This window comes from Lagenorhynchus albirostris, chromosome 8 (assembly GCF_949774975.1).
Source record: "Lagenorhynchus albirostris chromosome 8, mLagAlb1.1, whole genome shotgun sequence".
NCBI classification, from domain to species: Eukaryota; Metazoa; Chordata; class Mammalia; order Artiodactyla; family Delphinidae; genus Lagenorhynchus; species Lagenorhynchus albirostris.
In genome coordinates, this window is record NC_083102.1 from 31884409 (window position 1) to 31904638 (window position 20230).

The 20230-nt window shown below is 36.8% G+C and overlaps 1 protein-coding gene across 1 annotated transcript in view; it reads right to left on the reverse strand.

Moving 5' to 3' along the window:
• Positions 1-20230, reverse strand: part of CFTR (CF transmembrane conductance regulator) — a 198490-nt gene that overhangs the window by 130538 nt on the left and 47722 nt on the right. The window contains exons 6-10 of the mRNA XM_060156169.1: positions 15531-15746; positions 11966-12055; positions 10946-11109; positions 10003-10128; positions 317-563 (exon numbers count right to left, since the gene is read on the reverse strand). Of these exons, the coding sequence (XP_060012152.1) occupies positions 317-563; positions 10003-10128; positions 10946-11109; positions 11966-12055; positions 15531-15746 (843 nt within the window). The remainder of the gene's footprint in view (positions 1-316; positions 564-10002; positions 10129-10945; positions 11110-11965; positions 12056-15530; positions 15747-20230) is intronic.

Genomic DNA, 20230 nt, shown 5'->3' on the forward strand with positions numbered 1-20230 from the left:
TGCCACCATCGTTTTGCACATTTGCCAAGTTCATTAGAACTGCTCTACCGATTGATTACTTGAATAAAAATCTCCAGAATACAGAAACAATAATTTCTTCAATTTCTCTGACTTAAGAGAATTTCACAGGCCTTCATTTTATTTCACTAGGCTTTCATTACAAGGGCTCATTAGAGCACATACAGACTCAAGAGAGGAAATACTGTGCATCAAACTGGCCCAAGGCCAAGAATACCTCTCCAGAGAGTTTGCTCATGAGAAAAGTTCTAAACTGTTCTAAATTCATTGTGTATGATGCCCCATTTTGGTACATTACCTGTATTTTGTTTATTGCTCCAAGAGAATCATACCAAGTTTGTACAGCCCAGGGGAACTGCCGAGTGACTGCCATGCGCAGAACGATGCAGAATGAGATGGTTGTGAATATTTTTCGAAGGCCGATTCCATTAAGCAGTGCATAAGGAAACACAGACAAAAACACTACAAAGAACCCTGAGAAGAAGAAGGCTGAGCTATTGAGGTATCTCACATAGGCTGCCTTCCGGGTCAGTTTCAGTTCTGTTCTATAAAAAAATAAATAAGATTTGGGATGCTTATTTACTTTTCAAATATCAGGCATCTTGGAATTAAAAATCTGAACATAGACTCTCAAATCTTTCTCTCTGTGTTCTGATCCTTGTTCTACCCTGCATGAGCTGTGTGACCTTGTGCAAGTTATATAACTTCTCTGGGCCTCAGTTACCTTATCTGAAAGGGAGATGGATCATAATGAATGTACCAGTGTCTTGCATACACCTATAAATATTATTTTAAAATTACAATAATCTTAATAATTATTGCTATAATTATTATATTATTTTTATAGCTTTATTCACTTCTTTATTAATTTTTAAGATTAATGACACTGATAATTTTTTGTTTGTTGGTTGGTTGGTTGGTGTTTTAAGTAATTAAGTGTGGATATGAGAATAATGACTTATAAAGGAAAAAGACAATTCTGGGATTCCCTAATGGATTGTTAACATTTTAGAAGTTCTAGCTTGACTTTGGGGAACCTTGAAAATAACATATAAGCCATAGAGGAGTGGTTCTCAAGCCTTAGCGTGAGTAAAAATCACCTGAGAAACCTGTTAAAATGCAGAGTTTCAGGTCCACCACTCAGAGAAACTGACTGAGTCTGCAGTAGGCCTCCAGAATCTGCAAATGGGGCCTCCCTGATGGCGCAGTAGTTAAGAATCCACCTGCCAATGCAGGGGACACGGGTTCAAACCCTGATCTGGGAAGATCCCACATGCCATGGGGCAACTAAGCCTGTGCACCACAACTACTGAGCCTGCGCTCTAGAGCCCGCAAGCCACAACTACTGAGCCCATGTGCCACAACTACTGAAGCCCATGTGCCTAGAGCCCATGCTCAACAAAAGAAGCCACCGCAATGAGAAGCCTGCGCACTGCAAGAGAGTAGTAGCCCCTGCTCGCCACAACCAGAGAAAAGCCCACACTCAGCAACAAAGGTCCGACACAGCCAAAAGTAAATAAATAAATAAATAAATAATTTTTAAAAAAGAACCCAAGTGATTCTGTTACAGGTAATTTTTGAAAAATTATAAGTGAGTAGATGCTGCATCCTCCCTGTCTCTCTCCTTTCAGTATAATTATTTGCAATCATACTTCTGATCCTTTAGTCTGAACTACAAATGTGAACAATTTTTTTAACACACGAAGAAGAGGTTTAAATGCACCAATAAGCAGAAAACAGGGAGTGCAGAGGCTGGTGAGAAGAGAAGACAATGCTGCCTTCAACCTCCGTCCTACTCTTCCAGGACCATCAAAACTAGAGTCACTTGTGATCCTCCTATTCAGCTCTTGCAAGGGAAAGAGCAAAGATAAAACAGACAAGTAGAGAGTGCTGGTGGGAAGTAGCAATAGCTGTGCCCGGCATTTAGTTCCACATGCTTGTACAACTCAGAAAAGTTCTCATTCTCAAGTTGTAGAATTCAGAGGAAATCTTTTTTTTTTTAAGTCTGAAAAAAATGTAATCCGGAGCCCTCTGATGAAGAAAACGAAGTTCAGTGTTCCCAATCTACATTGTGACTCCCAGTCTAATGCGGTCTAGCCTACCTATCTTAATTATTTGGTATTGAAGGCAGATTATGATTTGGGAATCTCACTGGGGTGTGACTCTCAGCTCTCCTGGTTATAGCTGTGCCATCTTAAGCAAGTTTCTCTTTCCTCTGATCCTATAGAATCCACATCTACAGCAGAGAAACATATCTCCCCTGTGGAGTTGCTGCCAAGATAAATGACAGCACAGCACAGGGCCTTGCACTTAGAATCTACATGTGTGTTGCTAATCTACAACAGAAAGAAGAACACTATTGGCTAGGCTTATATGTTTCTAATGCTAGAAAATACTGTTTAAAAAAATGTTAATAAATTTGTCAAAATTGTTGTGTATTATAAACAGTTGAGGAAAATGAAAGAAGTGGTACTATAAGAATAATGGAATCAGAAACATCTACAAGAGAAGGAGTACTTCCCAAAACTTCTGCTACCAGTGTCCTTGTCCTCACGGTGAGACACAGCCACCCCCCACCTCTGCAGGAGACCCGACAACACTAGCAGAAACTGAAACTCAGCAAGCAATCTGCTGCTGACAATCAAATCAATTTTGTGATATTTAAAACTTTTACTGAGAGGGCAGACAGCAGAAGCAAGAAGAACTACAATCCTGCAGCCTGTGGAACAAAAACTACATTCATAGAAAGATACAAAACATGAAAAGGCAGAGGGCTATGTACCAGATGAAGAAACAAGGTAAAACTGCAGAAAAAAAACTAAATGAAGTGGAGACAGGCAACCTTCCAGAAAAAGAATTCAGAATAATGATAGTGAAGATGATCCAGGGCCTCGAAAAAAGAATGGAGGCAAACATCGAGAAGATGCAAGAAATGTTTCACAAGGACCTAGAAGAATTAAAGAACAAACAAACAGAGATGAACAATACAATAACTGAAATGAAAACTACACTAGAAGGAATCAATAGCAGAATAACTGAGGCAGAAGAACGGATAAGTGACCTGGAAGACAGAATGGTGGAATTCACTGCTGCGGAACAGAATAAAGAAAAAAGAATGAAAAGAAATGAAGACAGCCTAAGAGACCTCTGGGACAACATTAAACACAACACATTCGCATTATAGGGGTCCGAGAAGGAGAAGAGAGAGAGAAAGGACCAGAGAAAATATTTGAAGAGATTATAGTCGAAAAATTCCCTAACATGGGAAAGGAAATAGCCACCCAAGTCCAGAAAGCACAGAGAGTCCCATACAGGATAAACCCAAAGAGAAACATGCTGAGACACATAGTAATCAAACTGGCAAAAATTAAAGACAAAGAAAAATTATTGAAAGCAGCAAGGGAAAAATGACAGCACAGAAGGGAACTCCCATAAGGTTAACAGCTGATTTCTCAGCAGAAACTCTACAAGCCAGAAGGGACTGGCATGATATACTTTAAGTGACGAAAGGGAAGAACCTACAGCGAAGATTACTCTACCCAGCAAGGATCTCATTCAGATTCAATGGAGACATCAAAAGCTTTACAGACAAGCAAAATCTAAGAAAATTCAGCACAACCAAACCAGCTCTACAACAAATGCTAAAGGACTTCTCTAAGTGGGAAACACAGGAGAAGAAAAGGACCTACAAAAAAAAAATCAAAACAATTAAGAAAATGGTCATAGGAACATACATATCGATAACTACCTTAAACGTGAATGGATTAAATGCTCCAACCAAAAGACACAGGCTCACTGAATGGATACAAAAACAAGACCCATATATATGCTGTCTACAAGAGACCCACTTCAGACCTAGGGACACATACAGACTGACAGTGAGGGGATGGAAAAAGATATACCATGCAAATGGAAATCAAAAGAAAGCTGCAGTAGCAATCCTCATATCAGATAACATAGACTTTAAAATAAAGAATGTTACAAGAGACAAGGAAGGACACCACATAATGATCAAGGGATCACGCCAAGAAGAAGATATAACAATTGTAAATATTTATGCACCCAACATAGGAGCAACTCAATACATAACGCAACTACTAACAGCTATAAAAGAGGAAGTCAACAATAACACAATAAATATGGGGGACTTTAATACCTCACTTACACCAATGGACAGATCATCCAAAATGAAAATAAATAAGGAAACAGAAGCTTTAAATGACACAATAGACCAGATAGATGTAATTGATATTTATAGGACATTCCATCCAAAAACAGCAGATTACACTTTCTTCTCAGGTGCACATGGAACATTCTCCAGGATAGATCACATCCTGGGTCACAAATCAAGCCTCAGTAAATTTAAGAAAACTGAAATCATATCAAGCATCTTTTCTGACCAGAACACTATGAGATTAGAAATGAATGACAGGGAAAAAAAACGAAAAAAACATAAACACATGGAGGCTAAACAACACATTACTAAATAAGCAAGAGATGACTGAAGAAATCAAAGAGGAAATCAGAAAATACCTAGAGACAAAGGACAATGAAAACACAACCATCCAAAACCTATGGGATGCAGCAAAAGCAGTTCTAAGAGGGAAGTTTATAGCTATACAAGCCTACCTCAAGAAACAAGAAAAATCTCAAATAAACAATCTAACTTTACACCTAAAGGAACTAGAGAAAGAAGAACAAACAAAACCCAAGATTAGCAGAAGGAAGGAAATCATAAAAATCAGAGCAGAAATAAATGAAATAGAAACAAAGAAAACAATAGCAAAGATCAGTAAAACTAAAAGCTGGTTCTTTGAGAAGATAAACAAAATTGATAAACCATTAGCCAGACTCATCAAGAAAAAGAGGGAGAGGACTCAAATCAAAAAAATTAGAAATGAAAAAGGAGAAGTTACAACAGACACCACAGATATACAAAGCATCCTAAGAGACTACTACAAGCAACTCTATGCCAATAAAATGGACAACCTGGAAGAAATGGACAAATTCTTAGAAAGGTATAACTTTCCAAGACTAAACCAGAAAGAAATAGAAAATATGAACAGACCAATCACAACTAATGAAATTGAAACTGTGACTAAAAATCTTCCAACAAAAGTCCAGGACCGGATGCCTTCACAGGTGAATTGTATCAAACATTTAGAAAAGAGCTAACACCTATCCTTCTGAAACCCTTCCAAAAAATTATGGAGGAAGGAACACTCCCAAACTTATTCTCTGAGGCCACCATCACCCCGATTCCAAAACCAGACAAAGATACTACAAGAAAAGAAAATTACAGACCAATATCACTGATGAATATAGATGGAAAAATCCTCAACAAAGTACTAGCAAACAGAATCCAACAACACATTAAAAGGATCATACACCATGATCAAGCGGGATTTTTCCCAGGGATGCAAGGATTCTTCAATATACGCAAATCAATCAATGTGGTACACCATATTAACAAATTGAAGAATAAAAACCATATGATCATCTCAATAGATGCAGAAAAAGCTTTTGACAAAATTCAACACCCATTTATGATAATTCTCCAGGAAATGGGCATAGACGGAAACTACCTCATCATAATAAGGCCATATATGACAAACCCACAGCAAATATCATTGTCAATGGTGAAAAACTGAAAGCATTTCCTCTAAGATCAGGAACAAGACAAGGTTGTCCACTCTCACCACTATTATTCAACATAGTTTTGGAAGTCCTAGCCACAGCAATCAGAGAATAAAAAGAAATAAAAGGAATCCAAATTGGAAAAGAAGAAGTAAAACTGTCACTCTTTGCAGATGACATGATATTATACATAGAGAATCCTAAAGATGCCACCAGAAAACTACTAGAGCTAAACAATGAATTTGGTAAAGATGCAGGATACAAAATTAATGCACAGAAATCTCTTGCATTCCTATACATTAATGATGAAAAACCTGAAAGAGAAATTAAGAAAACAATCCCATTTACCATTGCAACAAAAAGAATAAAATACCTAGGAATAAAGCTACCTAGGGAGACAAAAGACCTGTATGCAGAAAACTATAAGACACTGATGAAAGAAATTAAAGATGATACCAACAGATGGGGAGATATACCATGTTATTGGGTTGGAAGAATCAACATTGTGAAAATGACTATACTATCCAAAGCAATCTACAGATTAAATGCAATCCCTATCAAATTACCAACGGCACTTTTTACAGAACTAGAACAAAAACTCTTAAAATTTGTATGGAGACACAAAAGACCCCGAATAGCCAAAGCAGTCTTGAGGGAAAAAAAAGGAGCTGGAGGAATCAGACTCCCTGACTTCAGACTATACTATAAAGCTACAGTAATCAAGACAATATGGTACTGGCACAAAAACAGAAACATAGATCAATGGAACAGGATAGAAAGCCCAGAGATAAACCCACACACGTATGGTCAACTAATCTATGACAAAGGAGGCAAGGATATATAATGGAGAAAAGACAGTCTCTTCAATAAGTAGTGCTGGGAAATTGGACAGCTACATGTAAAGGAATGAAATTAGAACACTCTTTAACACCATACACAAAAATAAACTCAAAATGGAATTGAGACCTAAATGTAAGACGGAACACTATAAAACTCTTAGAGGAAAACATAGGAAGAACATTCTTTGGCATAAATCACAGCAAGATCTTTTTTGATCCACCTCCTAGGGTAATGGAAATAAAAACAAAAATAAATAAATGGGACCTAATGAAACTTAGATGCTTTTGCACAGCAAAGGAAACCATAAACAAGACGAAAAGACAACCCTCAGAATGGGAGAATATATTTGCAAGCAAATCAACGGACAAAGGATTAATCTCCAAAATATATAAACAGCTCATGCAGCTCAATATTAACAAACAACCCAATCCAGAAATGGGCAGAAGCCCTAGATAGACATTTCTCCAAAGAAGACATACAGATGACCAAGAAGCACATGAAAAACTGCTCACCATCACTAATCATTAGAGAAATGCAAATCAAAACCACAATGAGGTATCACCTCACACCAGTAAGAATGGGCATCATCAGAATATCTACAAACAACAAATGCTGGAGAGGGTGTGGAGAAAAGGGAACCCTCTTGCTCTGTTGGTGGGAATGTAAATTGATACAGCCACTATGGAGAACAGTATGCCAGTTCCTTAAAAATCTAAAAATAGAATTACCATATGATCCAGCTATCCCACTACTGGGCATATACTCAGAGAAAGCCATCATTCAAAAAGACACATGCACCCCAATGTTCATTGCAGCACTATTTACAATAGCCAGGTCATGGAAGCAACCTAAATGCCCATCGACACACGAATGGATAAAGAAGAAGTGGTACATATATACAATGGAATATTACTCAGCAATAAAAAGGAACGAAATTGGGTCATTTGTTGAGACGTGGATGGATCTAGATATTGTCATACAGGGTGAAGTAAGTCAGAAAGAGAAAAACAAATATCGTATATGAACGCATATATGTAGAATGTAGAAAAATGGTACAGATGAACCGGTTTGCAGGGCAAAAGTTGAGGCACCGATGTAGAAAACAAACGTACGGACATCAAGGGGGAAGCCATGGGGGTGGAGGTGGGTGTGGGAGTGTGATTAATTGGGAGATTGGGATTGACATGTATACACTGATGTGTATAAAATGGATGACTAATAAGAACCTGCTGTATAAAAAAATAAATAAAATAAAATTTAAAAATTAAAAAAAAAGGGAATGAGAGCATGTCCTTCTACTCTGCCATCTTGAGTCAATCTCCCTATGACTTTAGTCTTGTTAATTAGAATACATCATTAGAATGCTTAATTGTATACCCTGATATGGACATTTACAAATAAAAATAAATAATTGCTCCTGAGTGAAATAAAAGACTTGGAGTTTCTTAAAAAAAAAAAAAGAACATATATAAGAATCACCTAGAAAGCAGTACTCACCATAATAAAATCACTAACACTATATGAGTCATAAAAATATTTTATCTTATAAAAAAAAATTGAAAGTGACTTTATTACCAGAGAGCAATAAAGAAGTAGATTTTCAGGGAGTGTTACACAGCCTTTTGCCCAGTGCAGCAGTGGCCCAGGCTGAGGTCAACCCTTTGCAGCGCATCCTGCCAATCTCTTCCAGAACATTCTATTTGCTCTTTTGAGTAGAAGCAATTCTTGCTTTCCCATATTTACGTCAGCACTTTGCAGCCTTTTCAGGTAACAATTTCATGCCAGATTAAGGAACCGGATTATACAAGTTAAAACCAAACATTTGCTATTAGAATTGGTTAAACAAAAATACAGAATAGGAAGGATGGATTTCATCTTTTGAGGAAGAGGGGAAAAGAAACCCAAAGTCAAGAAAAGTCAGCACCTAGAATGATCTGACCAGGAGTTTACCCTGAAGCTTGAGAAAACCAAATTCTCTGATAATCTCCTCATCATTCTGGTTATGCCTGTGCCTATAGGCATTTAAGAGTGACCCAGGGGCAAGTGTGATGGAAAACTCACTTGTTAATGAGAAAAACCTTCAACCAACTAAACAAGATCTTTAAGGATGTTTCTGGAAAGAAAATATAATTTCTTTCCTGGATTTGTCTTGAAAGGCATAATAAAAACAGGTGACCAATTATGTTTGGGCAATAAATATGCTTTTACTCTCTCTATTTACACCGCAAAGGACTTAACATTTCAGCATTTCTTTTGTTGTTCCAATCACACACCTGCAGCTCAGTTACCACTGTCTACTGGAATCAGCAGCCTGATATCCTGAATAACCCATATTCACAGCATCCAAAATGCGACTCTTCCCTTTAGTACCTTTTTTCCCCAAGAAATTCTCATGAGCTAATTCATCTTGAAATTATTTGCCCTTTAACAGAAGATCTATGCCCACTGAATCTCAGAGAGCCTTTTTTTTGGATTGCAATTTGTAGAACATGGAACTTGACTGAAGAAAAATGGTCACAGCTATAGATATGCCCTAGTTTATATTTTGTCCAAAATTTTCTCAGTGACAGTATCTCTCAGTCTGTGCTGTACTTTTTTCCTGGCTATAATCTTTACTAATCAGTGAGAGAAAGGTTATCTTAGGTAAAACAAGACCAGATATGTAGACGGTTGCCAAGTACTGATTCTACTTCAGGTGGCGGCTTTCATTACTTGAACTGATTTCTCAAGTGGAGGGTTTATAGAAACACAATGTATAGATATTACCCTGTATTACTCTTAAGTTAAGGAAGAACAAACATATTTTAAACAAACAGAAGGGTTTGTTTTTTGTTTGTTTTTCATGAGCCATAACATATAAATTAAGGAAGCTATAATACTAGAGAATCATTTATTTGGTTCAGAATCATATCCTTATTGCTCTAGCAGTTCCATTTAAGGTTTCAATCAGTCTGTAGAATCATGATCATTATTTTAGTCAATAAGTATATTAAGCAGCTATAAGCACATACAGACAATTCTTTCATAAGGGATACATATCCTTGTAGTGCAAAATAGCATACTTAATCACCTATGTAAAACGATAGCCCCATGAAAATGACATTAAGCCACTAACACATGAATATTGATATAACTTAATACAACTGTTTGGTTGTCAGAAATTTCAAATATGAGCTGAAGTCCACTCTGACATACTCATTTTTATTTATTTTATTTATTTATTTATTTATTTATTTTTTTGCGGTACGCGGGCCTCTCACTGTCGTGGCCTCGCCCGTTGCAGAGCACAGGCTCTGGAAGCGCAGGCTCAGCGGCCATGGCTCACGGGCCCAGCCGCTCTGCGGCATGTGGGATCTTCCCGGACCGGGGCACCAACTCGTGTCCCTGCATCGGCAGGCGGACCCTCAACCACTGCGCCACCAGGGGAGCCCAAGACATACTCATTTTTAATATGTTAAACCTTAATTGGCTAATTCAATTGATACTGAAATTATCAGAATGACTTACTGTCTCAGGTTTTCAATTATTTTTTCCATTGCTTCTTCCCAGCAGTAGGCCTTAACCGACTGGATATTTTCAATCATTTCTGACGTGATCACCAGTCTTTCATTAATCTTTCCAGCTCTCTGATCTCTGTAAATAATCCATCCACCAATCAAATACTTAGTAAAAACAAGTCAAAATGTCCACTAAGAACTGCCCAAGCTTTTAAGAAAAGCCACATTTCTTTTATTAAAAGGATGTTTATTTTATTTTCAAATATATAGTAACAAACATAGTAACTGTCATTTACTAAATGCCTCCCATGTGCCAGACACTGTATTAGATGCATGTCATACATTATGCCTAATCCTTCTGACAACCTAACAGAGGTGATTACCTCCATTTTAAAGACAAAAAAACCCAGAAACACAGTGGCTGAAGCAGCTTGACACAGGTCATGTAACTAGTAAGCATGCAATCTGGGATTCAAACTAAGAGCTATTTGACTCCAAAATTTGTACACTTTCTATCATACTCTACCTGGCACGCTAGAAGTCCTCTTTCATAAGCAGTGACTGGTGTCACCGATTCATTCTGTAATAAAAAGCAGCTAAGGCTGTGGTGTGATGATTCATGAACCAGGGTAGAAAAAGCCTATAAACTCTCCCCAAAATATATGTATTCCCTCCCATTCACATAAATGTTTTATCCATTGTACCTAAATCTCTGATGTGCAAAAAGTGAACTGGATGGTAACATGTTTATAAAGAAATTCTATAGACTAACAAGCAAAAAAATGTCCCCTTGATATAGAAACTATTATTTATGTCATGAAAATAATGCCTTCTTTGTGACACCTAGCAAGGAGATCACGGTTCAGTGCATAGAGAAGTTCTGGTTTTACTAGAGTGGGCTTTTGGAAAACCTAATTTTAAACCCTTTCAAACTATGTAAATAAGAGCGCTACCTGTACTTCATCAGCATTTTCCCTAATCCGGCTTGAAAAAGGGCAAGGACTATGAGAAAAGCAAGTCCACAGAAGGCGCAGGCCTGTAACAACTCCCAGAGCAGCCCCATCAGCAGCGTCACTTGCAAAGGAGCAATCCACACGAAATGCGCCAGTGCAAGTCCCTGAAAAATAAAATCACAGTGAAAACCACTGACATTTTTTCCTCCGTGCCCAAAACAAAGGAAAAAACAATCAAAGAAGAAAGAAATCAAGCACAGTGAGCTCATACAATCAAACACTTCATGGTTCCGAACACACTAAAATCTAGGTATTCACTACGTGGAACACGTAGCAATGTGCTTAAACATTCTATGCATAGGATTTCCCCCCAAACAAACTTCAAGTCACTGTGATCGTTTTCCAGTGGAATTGCATGGTGATTGAAGAATTTATTTTAAATAACTTACTTCTGTGTGGATAAAGCAAGAGCCATGACACAGAACATGAGAGAACAAAAGACTCTTCAGAAGTTCAATCTACACAACTGTACAACCCTATCACCTGACAATATATTCAGAATACATGCATGCTCAATTCAACAGTAATTTATTTAGCACCTGCTAAGGGTTTGACACCATGTAAAATACTAGAAATACAAAGGTAAATAAAACAATCTGTCCTCAAGGACCTTGAATTTTATTGTGACAGAAGACAGCACTGAACAAGAATTGCTCAGAGTACCATACTCAGCCAAAGTAAATAACTGATTTAAAGTATTAAAAGGAAACAAGGTCTGATAGGGACTGAATTTTAAAAAAACCTCATAAATACAAAGCAAGCTGAGGTGCCCTTGGGTGGTTCCGTGAGACCCCAAAATGGCACTCTGCTACACAACTGAGCCTTCTCAGTTTTCAGAAATAGGGAAGGTAGGGATGCTTATGACTTAACCACTTATTACTGTTATCTGACCCAGAAAACCTTTGGGGTTGTATGAGTTATAATAAAGATGCATAAAAGATTAAATCAGTAGGTACATACTTCATCAAATTTGTTCACGTTGTTGGAAAGGAGACTAACAAGTTGTCCAATACTTATTTTATCTAGAACACGGCTTGACAGCTTCAAAGTCTAAAAGGAAAATGGGAAGTTAGATGTTGTCAATGAACAATAGACAAATATATTTATAAGTAATGTTACAATACAGCTGAGGAATTAGGTAACCATGCACGCATTTTTAAGTTAAGGTAATGAAAATTATTTTATGTTCATCTAACTCAGTGTCTTCTCAGATTTATAAATATTTCTCTTTACAACAAATATTACACTGGCATGCCTCTTCTTATTTTATTTTACAGTATCTAGAGAGGAGTAAATATTTTTTCTAATCCAAAATGGGAACAACATTGTACTTAAATATTCATTTATATACTGTAGAGGGTTTTTTTTGCTTTTGTTTGTTTTTATAAAAGATGGAACCAAAGGCAGTGAAATTTGAGATTAATACCTTGGCCTTACAGGGAACTATATTCAATATCTTGTAATAACCTATAATGGAAAAGAACTGAAAATATATATATATATCTATATCACTTTGCTGTATACTTGAAACTAACACAATATTGTAAACCAACTATACGTCAATTAAAAAAAATTGTTTTAATAAAATCTTGGCCTTAAATTTTTCATGCAATCTTATAGTAACTGTGTTGAATAAAATTACTGTTAAAGTCAATAAAATTATATTACAAATAATTTAATCATTAATAATTTTGAGAAAGATTACATTAATAAAAAATTCTTAAATTTTACAAAGAAAAATATATCCATCTATACAGAATAGAATTTTTATGTAGATAAATTACTATTATGAAAGATCACAGTCATACTTTGCCTATAAAATTTAATAAGAATTGATTTGCCATTAGATGGCTTTGACTGAAGAGTACCTATCTAATATTTGCTTCAACTGAATCCCTCACATATGTATTGAGCACTTAGTAGACACAAATCACTATATTCAAGGCTTCAGGGATTATTGTTAAGATTTCTTAAACATAATTCTTGCCTCAAGATAACCTAGTACATACATAACTAAATATGATAAATTAGTTAAAGGGAGTAGATAGAATAAAATAGGGTGATTAAGAAAAAGTTCCCATATCTGGTTATATAAATCTGCAAATATTTTATTGAGGTTGAATTTTAAGATGGGTGTGTAATAATGAATAGCATTTAGATAAGCACAGATGAATAAGGAATAAAGCAATTAATTCCAAAATGCTATTAGAGCAATATGGGGCAGGGGCTGGGGGGAATCCATTGAGCTGGATGACACATGACTTGGTAACATACTCAGTCTCAGGTAACTTGAGACTGGGTTTAACATGGGTTCCACATGGCTTAACATGGAGTTTATGTGCACAATAAACAGTGAATATCTGTTCACTCTGGTTAACTTTATCTTCTTGAAATTCACAGGCAAAGCTCAATCTAGTTTGTATTTAGATTCATTATTTAAAATATAATTTGAATGTATCATGGTTACAGATTTTGGAACAAAGAAAACTATGCTCTATTACAAAATCTGGAACAATGTGGGGAGAATTAGTGGCTGCTTGCCACATGGATGAAACTGGTCAGATATGGTACCAGTTTATTTTAGGGACCAAACCACAGCCACATGGAGATGAAATTGTATTCTTTGGTGATGATGTTAATGCAGGTCAATAGGTGTGGCTAGAGGGGTAAAGAAAATGTGTAAGAACACAGATAATCAATGTTGAAAAAGGACAAACACAACTTCTAACTTTTCATTAACGCATTCTGGGTCTGAAAGCACATATATCGCTGTATTTGTGCTAAACATTATATATGAACTTATTCACAAACTAACCTGCTCCTTCTTTGATCTCCCCTCCCCTTAGCCCAGAGCACTTCATGTTTCTCTCTGCCTATGTAACACAATTTGACTTGTTATATTATTTCAGTACTTATTTTATGTTCTCTAATAGTTGGAAAACCCTCCACTTCAAGGATTGTGACTTACCCATTTTAGAAATTTTGAAGCAGTTCTTGCACAATGTTTTATACCTTTTAGGTCTTAGCTTCTCAAAATATTTTATCCATAAAATAGGGATAATAGTTTCTACCATATGGAGTTTTGGTCAAATGAAATGATATACCTAAAAATCACTTAGAAGCTTGTCATGTACATCCTTAGCTATTAGTTATCATTATGATAAAATCACTTTTATAAGTATTTTTAAACTGGATTCAACTTCCTTTGATATGCATTCTGTGTAAATTCTACCCTCCAAATAATACCTAATAATTTCTTCACTTACATATGATTTCTGGATCAAGATAAAATTTTTATTGATTTATCACCCATGCTTTCCCGGTACTTGTGAACTGATGAGACTGCGGTTCAGGTGATTTGATTAAACTGCAGAGTCGGTTTTTCCCTTGTGCCTCCACAAACGGCTTTTTTGAACAATAAAGTATGGCTATCAAGGTTTTACAACACCACTGATCTTGCATGTATATTATGGAAGTGTTATGGGTTATTTGCTAGAGGGAATTTCAGGTCCATGTCCCTTATAAGCCAAGTATATAAAGTTTTTACATTGGGGAAAGAAAAAAGAGAAGGGTAGAGCAATACCCAAATGATTCAACCAAACAGGTTTCTATAATCACTTGGTAGATCAAAGGGTCACACATGAATCAGGCTGGTGAAAGCACATGTCACTGAGATGACCTTAAATTGTGTTTGTAAGATAAGGAAGTCTTAATCTGAATTCATCCAAAGCACGCTTCAGCAACTTGGGCTCTTAACTGGACAATGCATACAGAAAAGCAGAGAAGGTTCTTATGGTTGCCATGCATGTGCTATTCTAAAAATTTTTAACTTGCAGAACTTAGGATGACAAAAATCTAACTCAAAATAAGGCAGTGGGGGCTTCCCTGGTGGCGCAGTGGTTGAGAGTCCGCCTGCCGATGCAGGGGACACAGGTTCGTGCCCCGGTCCGGGAAGATCCCACATGCCGCAGAGCGGCCGGGCCCGTGAGCCATGGCCGCTGGGCCTGCGTGTCCGGAACCTGTGCTCCGCAACGGGAGAGGCCGCAGCAGTGAGAGGCCCGTGTAGCGCAAAAAAATAAAAAAAAAAATAAGGCAGTGGATACCACCACTGTGTCACAACTAGTTAAGGTAGAAATTTCTCTTGCTTGGGTTATTGTTAACAATTTCCTGTTATTGAACATAAAGATACATGGCATTTTACCATAAGATGATATTTTGTCAATGACTTTTATGCAGATAGTGAGAATCATTTCAATGGGGAGCCACGGATTCCAAAAACTGGTATATGACTAGTGAAAAAAAAAAAAGAAATCTAAAATATAGGCAGTTTATAGAAGGCACTCAATAATTATTAGTTGAAGTAAAGTGAATTATCAGCGAAAATTAGAAATATTCATTATTGCTGCCATTTATTTCACAGGTATACAAAACTGATTTCAGCATTTAGCCCTTATTTGTATCAGCATGGCATTTAAAACATGATGCCACTAACACGTAGCATGGAGACTGTGCAAGAAAGTATTACCTTCTTATAAATCAAACTAAACATAGCTATTCTCATCTGCATTCCAATGCGATGGAGGCCAAAAATGGCTGGGTGAAGGAGCAGCATCCTCACGATAAAGAGAAGGCATAAGCCTATGCCTAGGTAAATCGCAATGGCGCGTTCTACCTTGTTATCTGGATCATAGGAAGCAATGATTCTTCCCAGTAAGAGAGGCTGTACTGCTTTGGTGACTTCCTGCAGAAGACGGAAAACAGAAATGAAATTTTATTTTTCTTTCATAAAATGCCCTCATAAGTTCAACACAAAAAGTTTCATCTTTACAGGAGATGAAAGAGAGCCATGCCATACATGAAACTCTTGATGTCCTTTGTAATAACTTTATACTTTGAAATAACATTTTATTTTAGGTTACAGCAAAAGTCACTTGGAGACGTTTATGTATGCGGTATTCTTTACTAAAAAGTGAAGAGCGGCCATAAAGCAAAGGTGTAATTTCTGAAATAGTGTGTTAATTGGTAACATCTACATAGCACTTAACAATTCATAAAATATTTTTCATTTGATTTTTATGACAACTTTAGGAGTCAGAGTAAGCATTAATATTTTCACATTGCAGATGAAGAAACTGAGGCCAAAGAGCCCAAGTGATTTGACGTGATTTCAAAATAGAACTTTCAAAAGCACTTTGAGTGATGGAATTATTACCAAAATGAACAGTTTCTTGAGGCAACCACATAAAGGGGAACTGGCAACAGGAGGGAGGAGTATAAAGGCACAGGTGGTATTTAAAGCCCAGTGCCACACCCTTCGCAGTCTGGGATAGGTGGGGATTTTAGGAAAAAAGTGTGACAGAAGACTTCAGCCTCAGGCCAGTTTCCAACATTTCATCAAGTCCTCAAAGGCCTATGAGTTCACAAGGGAAGACCAAAGTTGTATTTTCCAAATCTTCCTCATCAGACTTTCCATTCATCACTAAATCAAATTGTTCATCAAATTCATTACCATTTTGCCTGAATATATAAGAATAGATCTGAACACATGGATTTGAACCCAGAAGGTCTAAGTCTTAACCATCTTGCTAATTTGCCTTCGAAAGAGAAAGACATGTAATCCTGTCATTTTGTTTTATGATGGCCTAGTGAAATGGGGATCTGAGGCTAAACCCTTCTGGGAAATAATATTATGCTAATTGATTCCATTTCAAATGTATATTTTCAAGCCAGACTGCCCCTTCCCCCAGTATTGCTCAGCATTACTTTCTGGCAGCCCATAATTTGCTTTTTTTTTTTCCATTTTCTACTATGTCTTTTCTAAACCTCAGTGTCCAATCCCACCAGCCCTCTCATTCTCAATAAATGAAAATGCTTTCTTATAGCAACTTCATCCCCACAAGGAATCCTAAGCTATAGCACCATCATTGATTGACCACTAGCTTTGGGTAGCTGCTCACTCTATACCTGGTATTCAGTACCTCATTTCAAATTAACTGTGTAGACCAAGAATGTGAATGTAGGAAAAGATTCAAATGTTTTAAAAAAAGTTTACAAACTAATCACAAACATGGAATATTAGAGTTCTCTCATCTCACACAGCCATATTTTAATATAAGTTTGAATTTCAGCAAACAGATAGGTGCTGAAAAGAAAATCGTTAACTACCTACCCAGATATACCATGTTACAGTTGGCCAATATCAACTGAAGAGCACTTTTTTTTTGGAACTTCATATCATCTTTATTTTATATTTTTTAACATCTTTATTGGAATATAATTGCTTTACAATGGTGTGTTAATTTCTCCTTTTTAACAAAGTGAATCAGTTAAACATATATATATATCCCCATATCTCCTCCCTCTTGTGTCTCCCTCCCACCCTCCCTAACCCACCCCTCTAGGTGGTCACAAAGCACCGAGCTGATCTCCCTGTGCTATGTGGCTGCTTCCCACTTAGCTATCTGTTTTACATTTGGTAGTGTATATATGTCCATGTCAATTTCTCACTTCTTCCCAGATTACCCTTCCCCCTCTCCATGTCCTTAAGTCCATTCTCTATGTCTGCGTCTTTATTCCTGTCCTGCCCCTACTACGTTCGTCAGAACTTTTTTTTTTTTTTTTTTTTTTTTAGATTCCATATATATGTGTTAGCCAGCACTTGTTTTTTAAAAAGTAAATGAGTGGGGCTTCCCTGGTGGCACAGTGGTTGAGAGTCCGCCTGCCGATACAGGGTACATGGGGTCGTGCCCCGGTCCGGGAAGATCCCACATGCCGCGGAGCGGCTGGGCCCGTGAGCCATGGCCGCTGAGCCTGCGCGTCCGGAGCCCGTGCTCCGCAACGGGAGAGGTCACAACAGTGAGAGGCCCGCGTACCGCAAAAAAAAAAAAAAAAAAAAAAAAGTAAATAAGTGAACAATTACTGCTTGTTGGCATGTGTAATTTTATGCATGCTTTGTACTTTTGTTACACGTGTATCCATTTTTAGAATGTATAGAACTGTTTTTGAGGTTTTAAATTTTATATAAATGGTATCATATTGTGCTTCTTGCAACTTTTTTTTAACTTAAAAGTTGTGTTTCTGACATTTAGTCCTATTGACACTTGTATATCTACCTCATTTATTCTGAGTGCTGTTTAACATGACATCCTGTGAATAAATCAGGCTATTTACCCCACTGCCCTATGTTGGAGAAGTTAGGTTGTTCCCATTCGTAAACTATTGCAATCTGTGCAAGCGTTGCACTCGCTGTTTTCATTAAATTCTATAGATCCATGCCAAACTTTCTCTAGAGTAGATAATTTTATTTCAAAATAACTCCTTAAACTAGGAAAATGTACAGTTAAACCTTGGATTTTAAATTATATGTATAAATATATCTGCAATACAAATATAATTTTCTATAGTATGTTTATAGTGGCAATATTTCATCCTCAAAATTATTTTTAGATCAATATTTTATCCTAGAATTTTTCAATATTATGCTGTTCTTCATAGACAAATGTCAATGCCACATCTACTTTGATTTACTTTTCCATTAATAGTGGGTTTGCACTTGGCTAAAATGCTCTCAAGTTGCAGTCAAGGGCATTGGATTCATGTGTGCCACCCATGCTGGAGATATTGTGTGTGGCCACAAAGCAGAGAGTAAGTAAGGAGCTTTGATGTTTACCAGGCATACCACATAAAACATAATTTCTTGTTCATTATAAGACAATAACCAGAAGACTATGATCTGTGACTGCTTCTCATGAATCCAACTGCTTATATCATAATTAACATAATCACCTTTCTTTTTCCAGAACTTGTATATATATATATATATATATATATATATAATCTCCTAATAGATAATATTATCAAATATAGAACCACTGATAAAGACCACAGTACATATTTCTAAGGAGTAACTCCTATCTATGGAATGCTAAAAGGAGCATTCTGAGGAAAAAGAGAAATATTTTAGTAATTGAGCTGTACACAGAATTTTTAGAGTTAAAAATGGTCAGGCTTACATAAGTTTTCTCCTATTGACTAATCTGAACTAAAGTCCCTGCCATTGTATCACCATTATATTTTTTCCATAACCTGTCACCTCTATTACAATAGACCCATTTGCTGAATTTATTTTGATTTATAACAAAATAAATAAAATTGTGTCAATCTGATTCAGACACCTATCCTGCAGGTTGCATAACTGAATTAATTAGTTGTCTTCTTGCCTCAAACAAAAGAGGACATACTCATCCTTTGAACAATAACAGCTATTCCACAATGACACTGGTAGTATTACAGTGGGAGGGTACCTGTTCATAGAAAAAAAATGCAGTTTATTTCTGGTAGAGAGAATTCCAATAATTGGACCATCTGCCAACAGCAAAACAACATTAACCTCACCACAACATGGAACTGTCAACATTCAAGGACAAAATCAGCACTCCAGACCCCTCCCTCCTATAGTTTCCCCTACTCTGTTTTAAGCAGCATGTTCTCTAATATTTATAATGAAAGCATTTACAGACATCACCTGATTTTATAATTTGGAAGGGAAAACAATGGTAACTGATACCTAGCTTAATCTATGTGTGCAGTCCTTTACAAAAATCATCCCTGTAATGACTGGGACAAACACAGTCCTCTATTCTTGATATGTGAAAGTTGTGTGAACCCTGTTGCCAGTATATTTTCAGTTACACAAGAAATTTCCCAATTTGCCACCATAGAAAATAGTGTAAGCAGACTGAGGCTTGAATGTAATGAGTCAGAATGTAAATTATTTTGAAAATTTGATAAAATGTTTTATTAAATTTTAATTAGACACAAATCAAGATGAAATTAAGGGTTCACTTAGATAATGGAAGAAGGCTGATACCAATCTTTAAGTCAGCATGACAGGGAAATGAACACTGAATTCAGAGTCATGAAACCCAAGTTCTTATCCCAGCATGTTACCTGCACTCTGTGTCACCTTAGTCACTTCCCTTCTCTTGACAGTTTCCTCACTGATAAAATGAGCGGTGGAGCAAGCTTATCTTAAAGTTCCCCTCCAGAGCTAATATCTCAGATTATATGATCTGAGTCTGGGGCGTCCTGTGGCAGAGGCTGAGGATTCTTGGGCAAATGTCCTGGTACACATCCTGACATCACTGTGGGTGTTTTCTACTCAGAGGGATGCAGGTCTGAATAGGATGAGTTCAGAATGCCATGTGGGTAGAGGGGGTCAGGTTA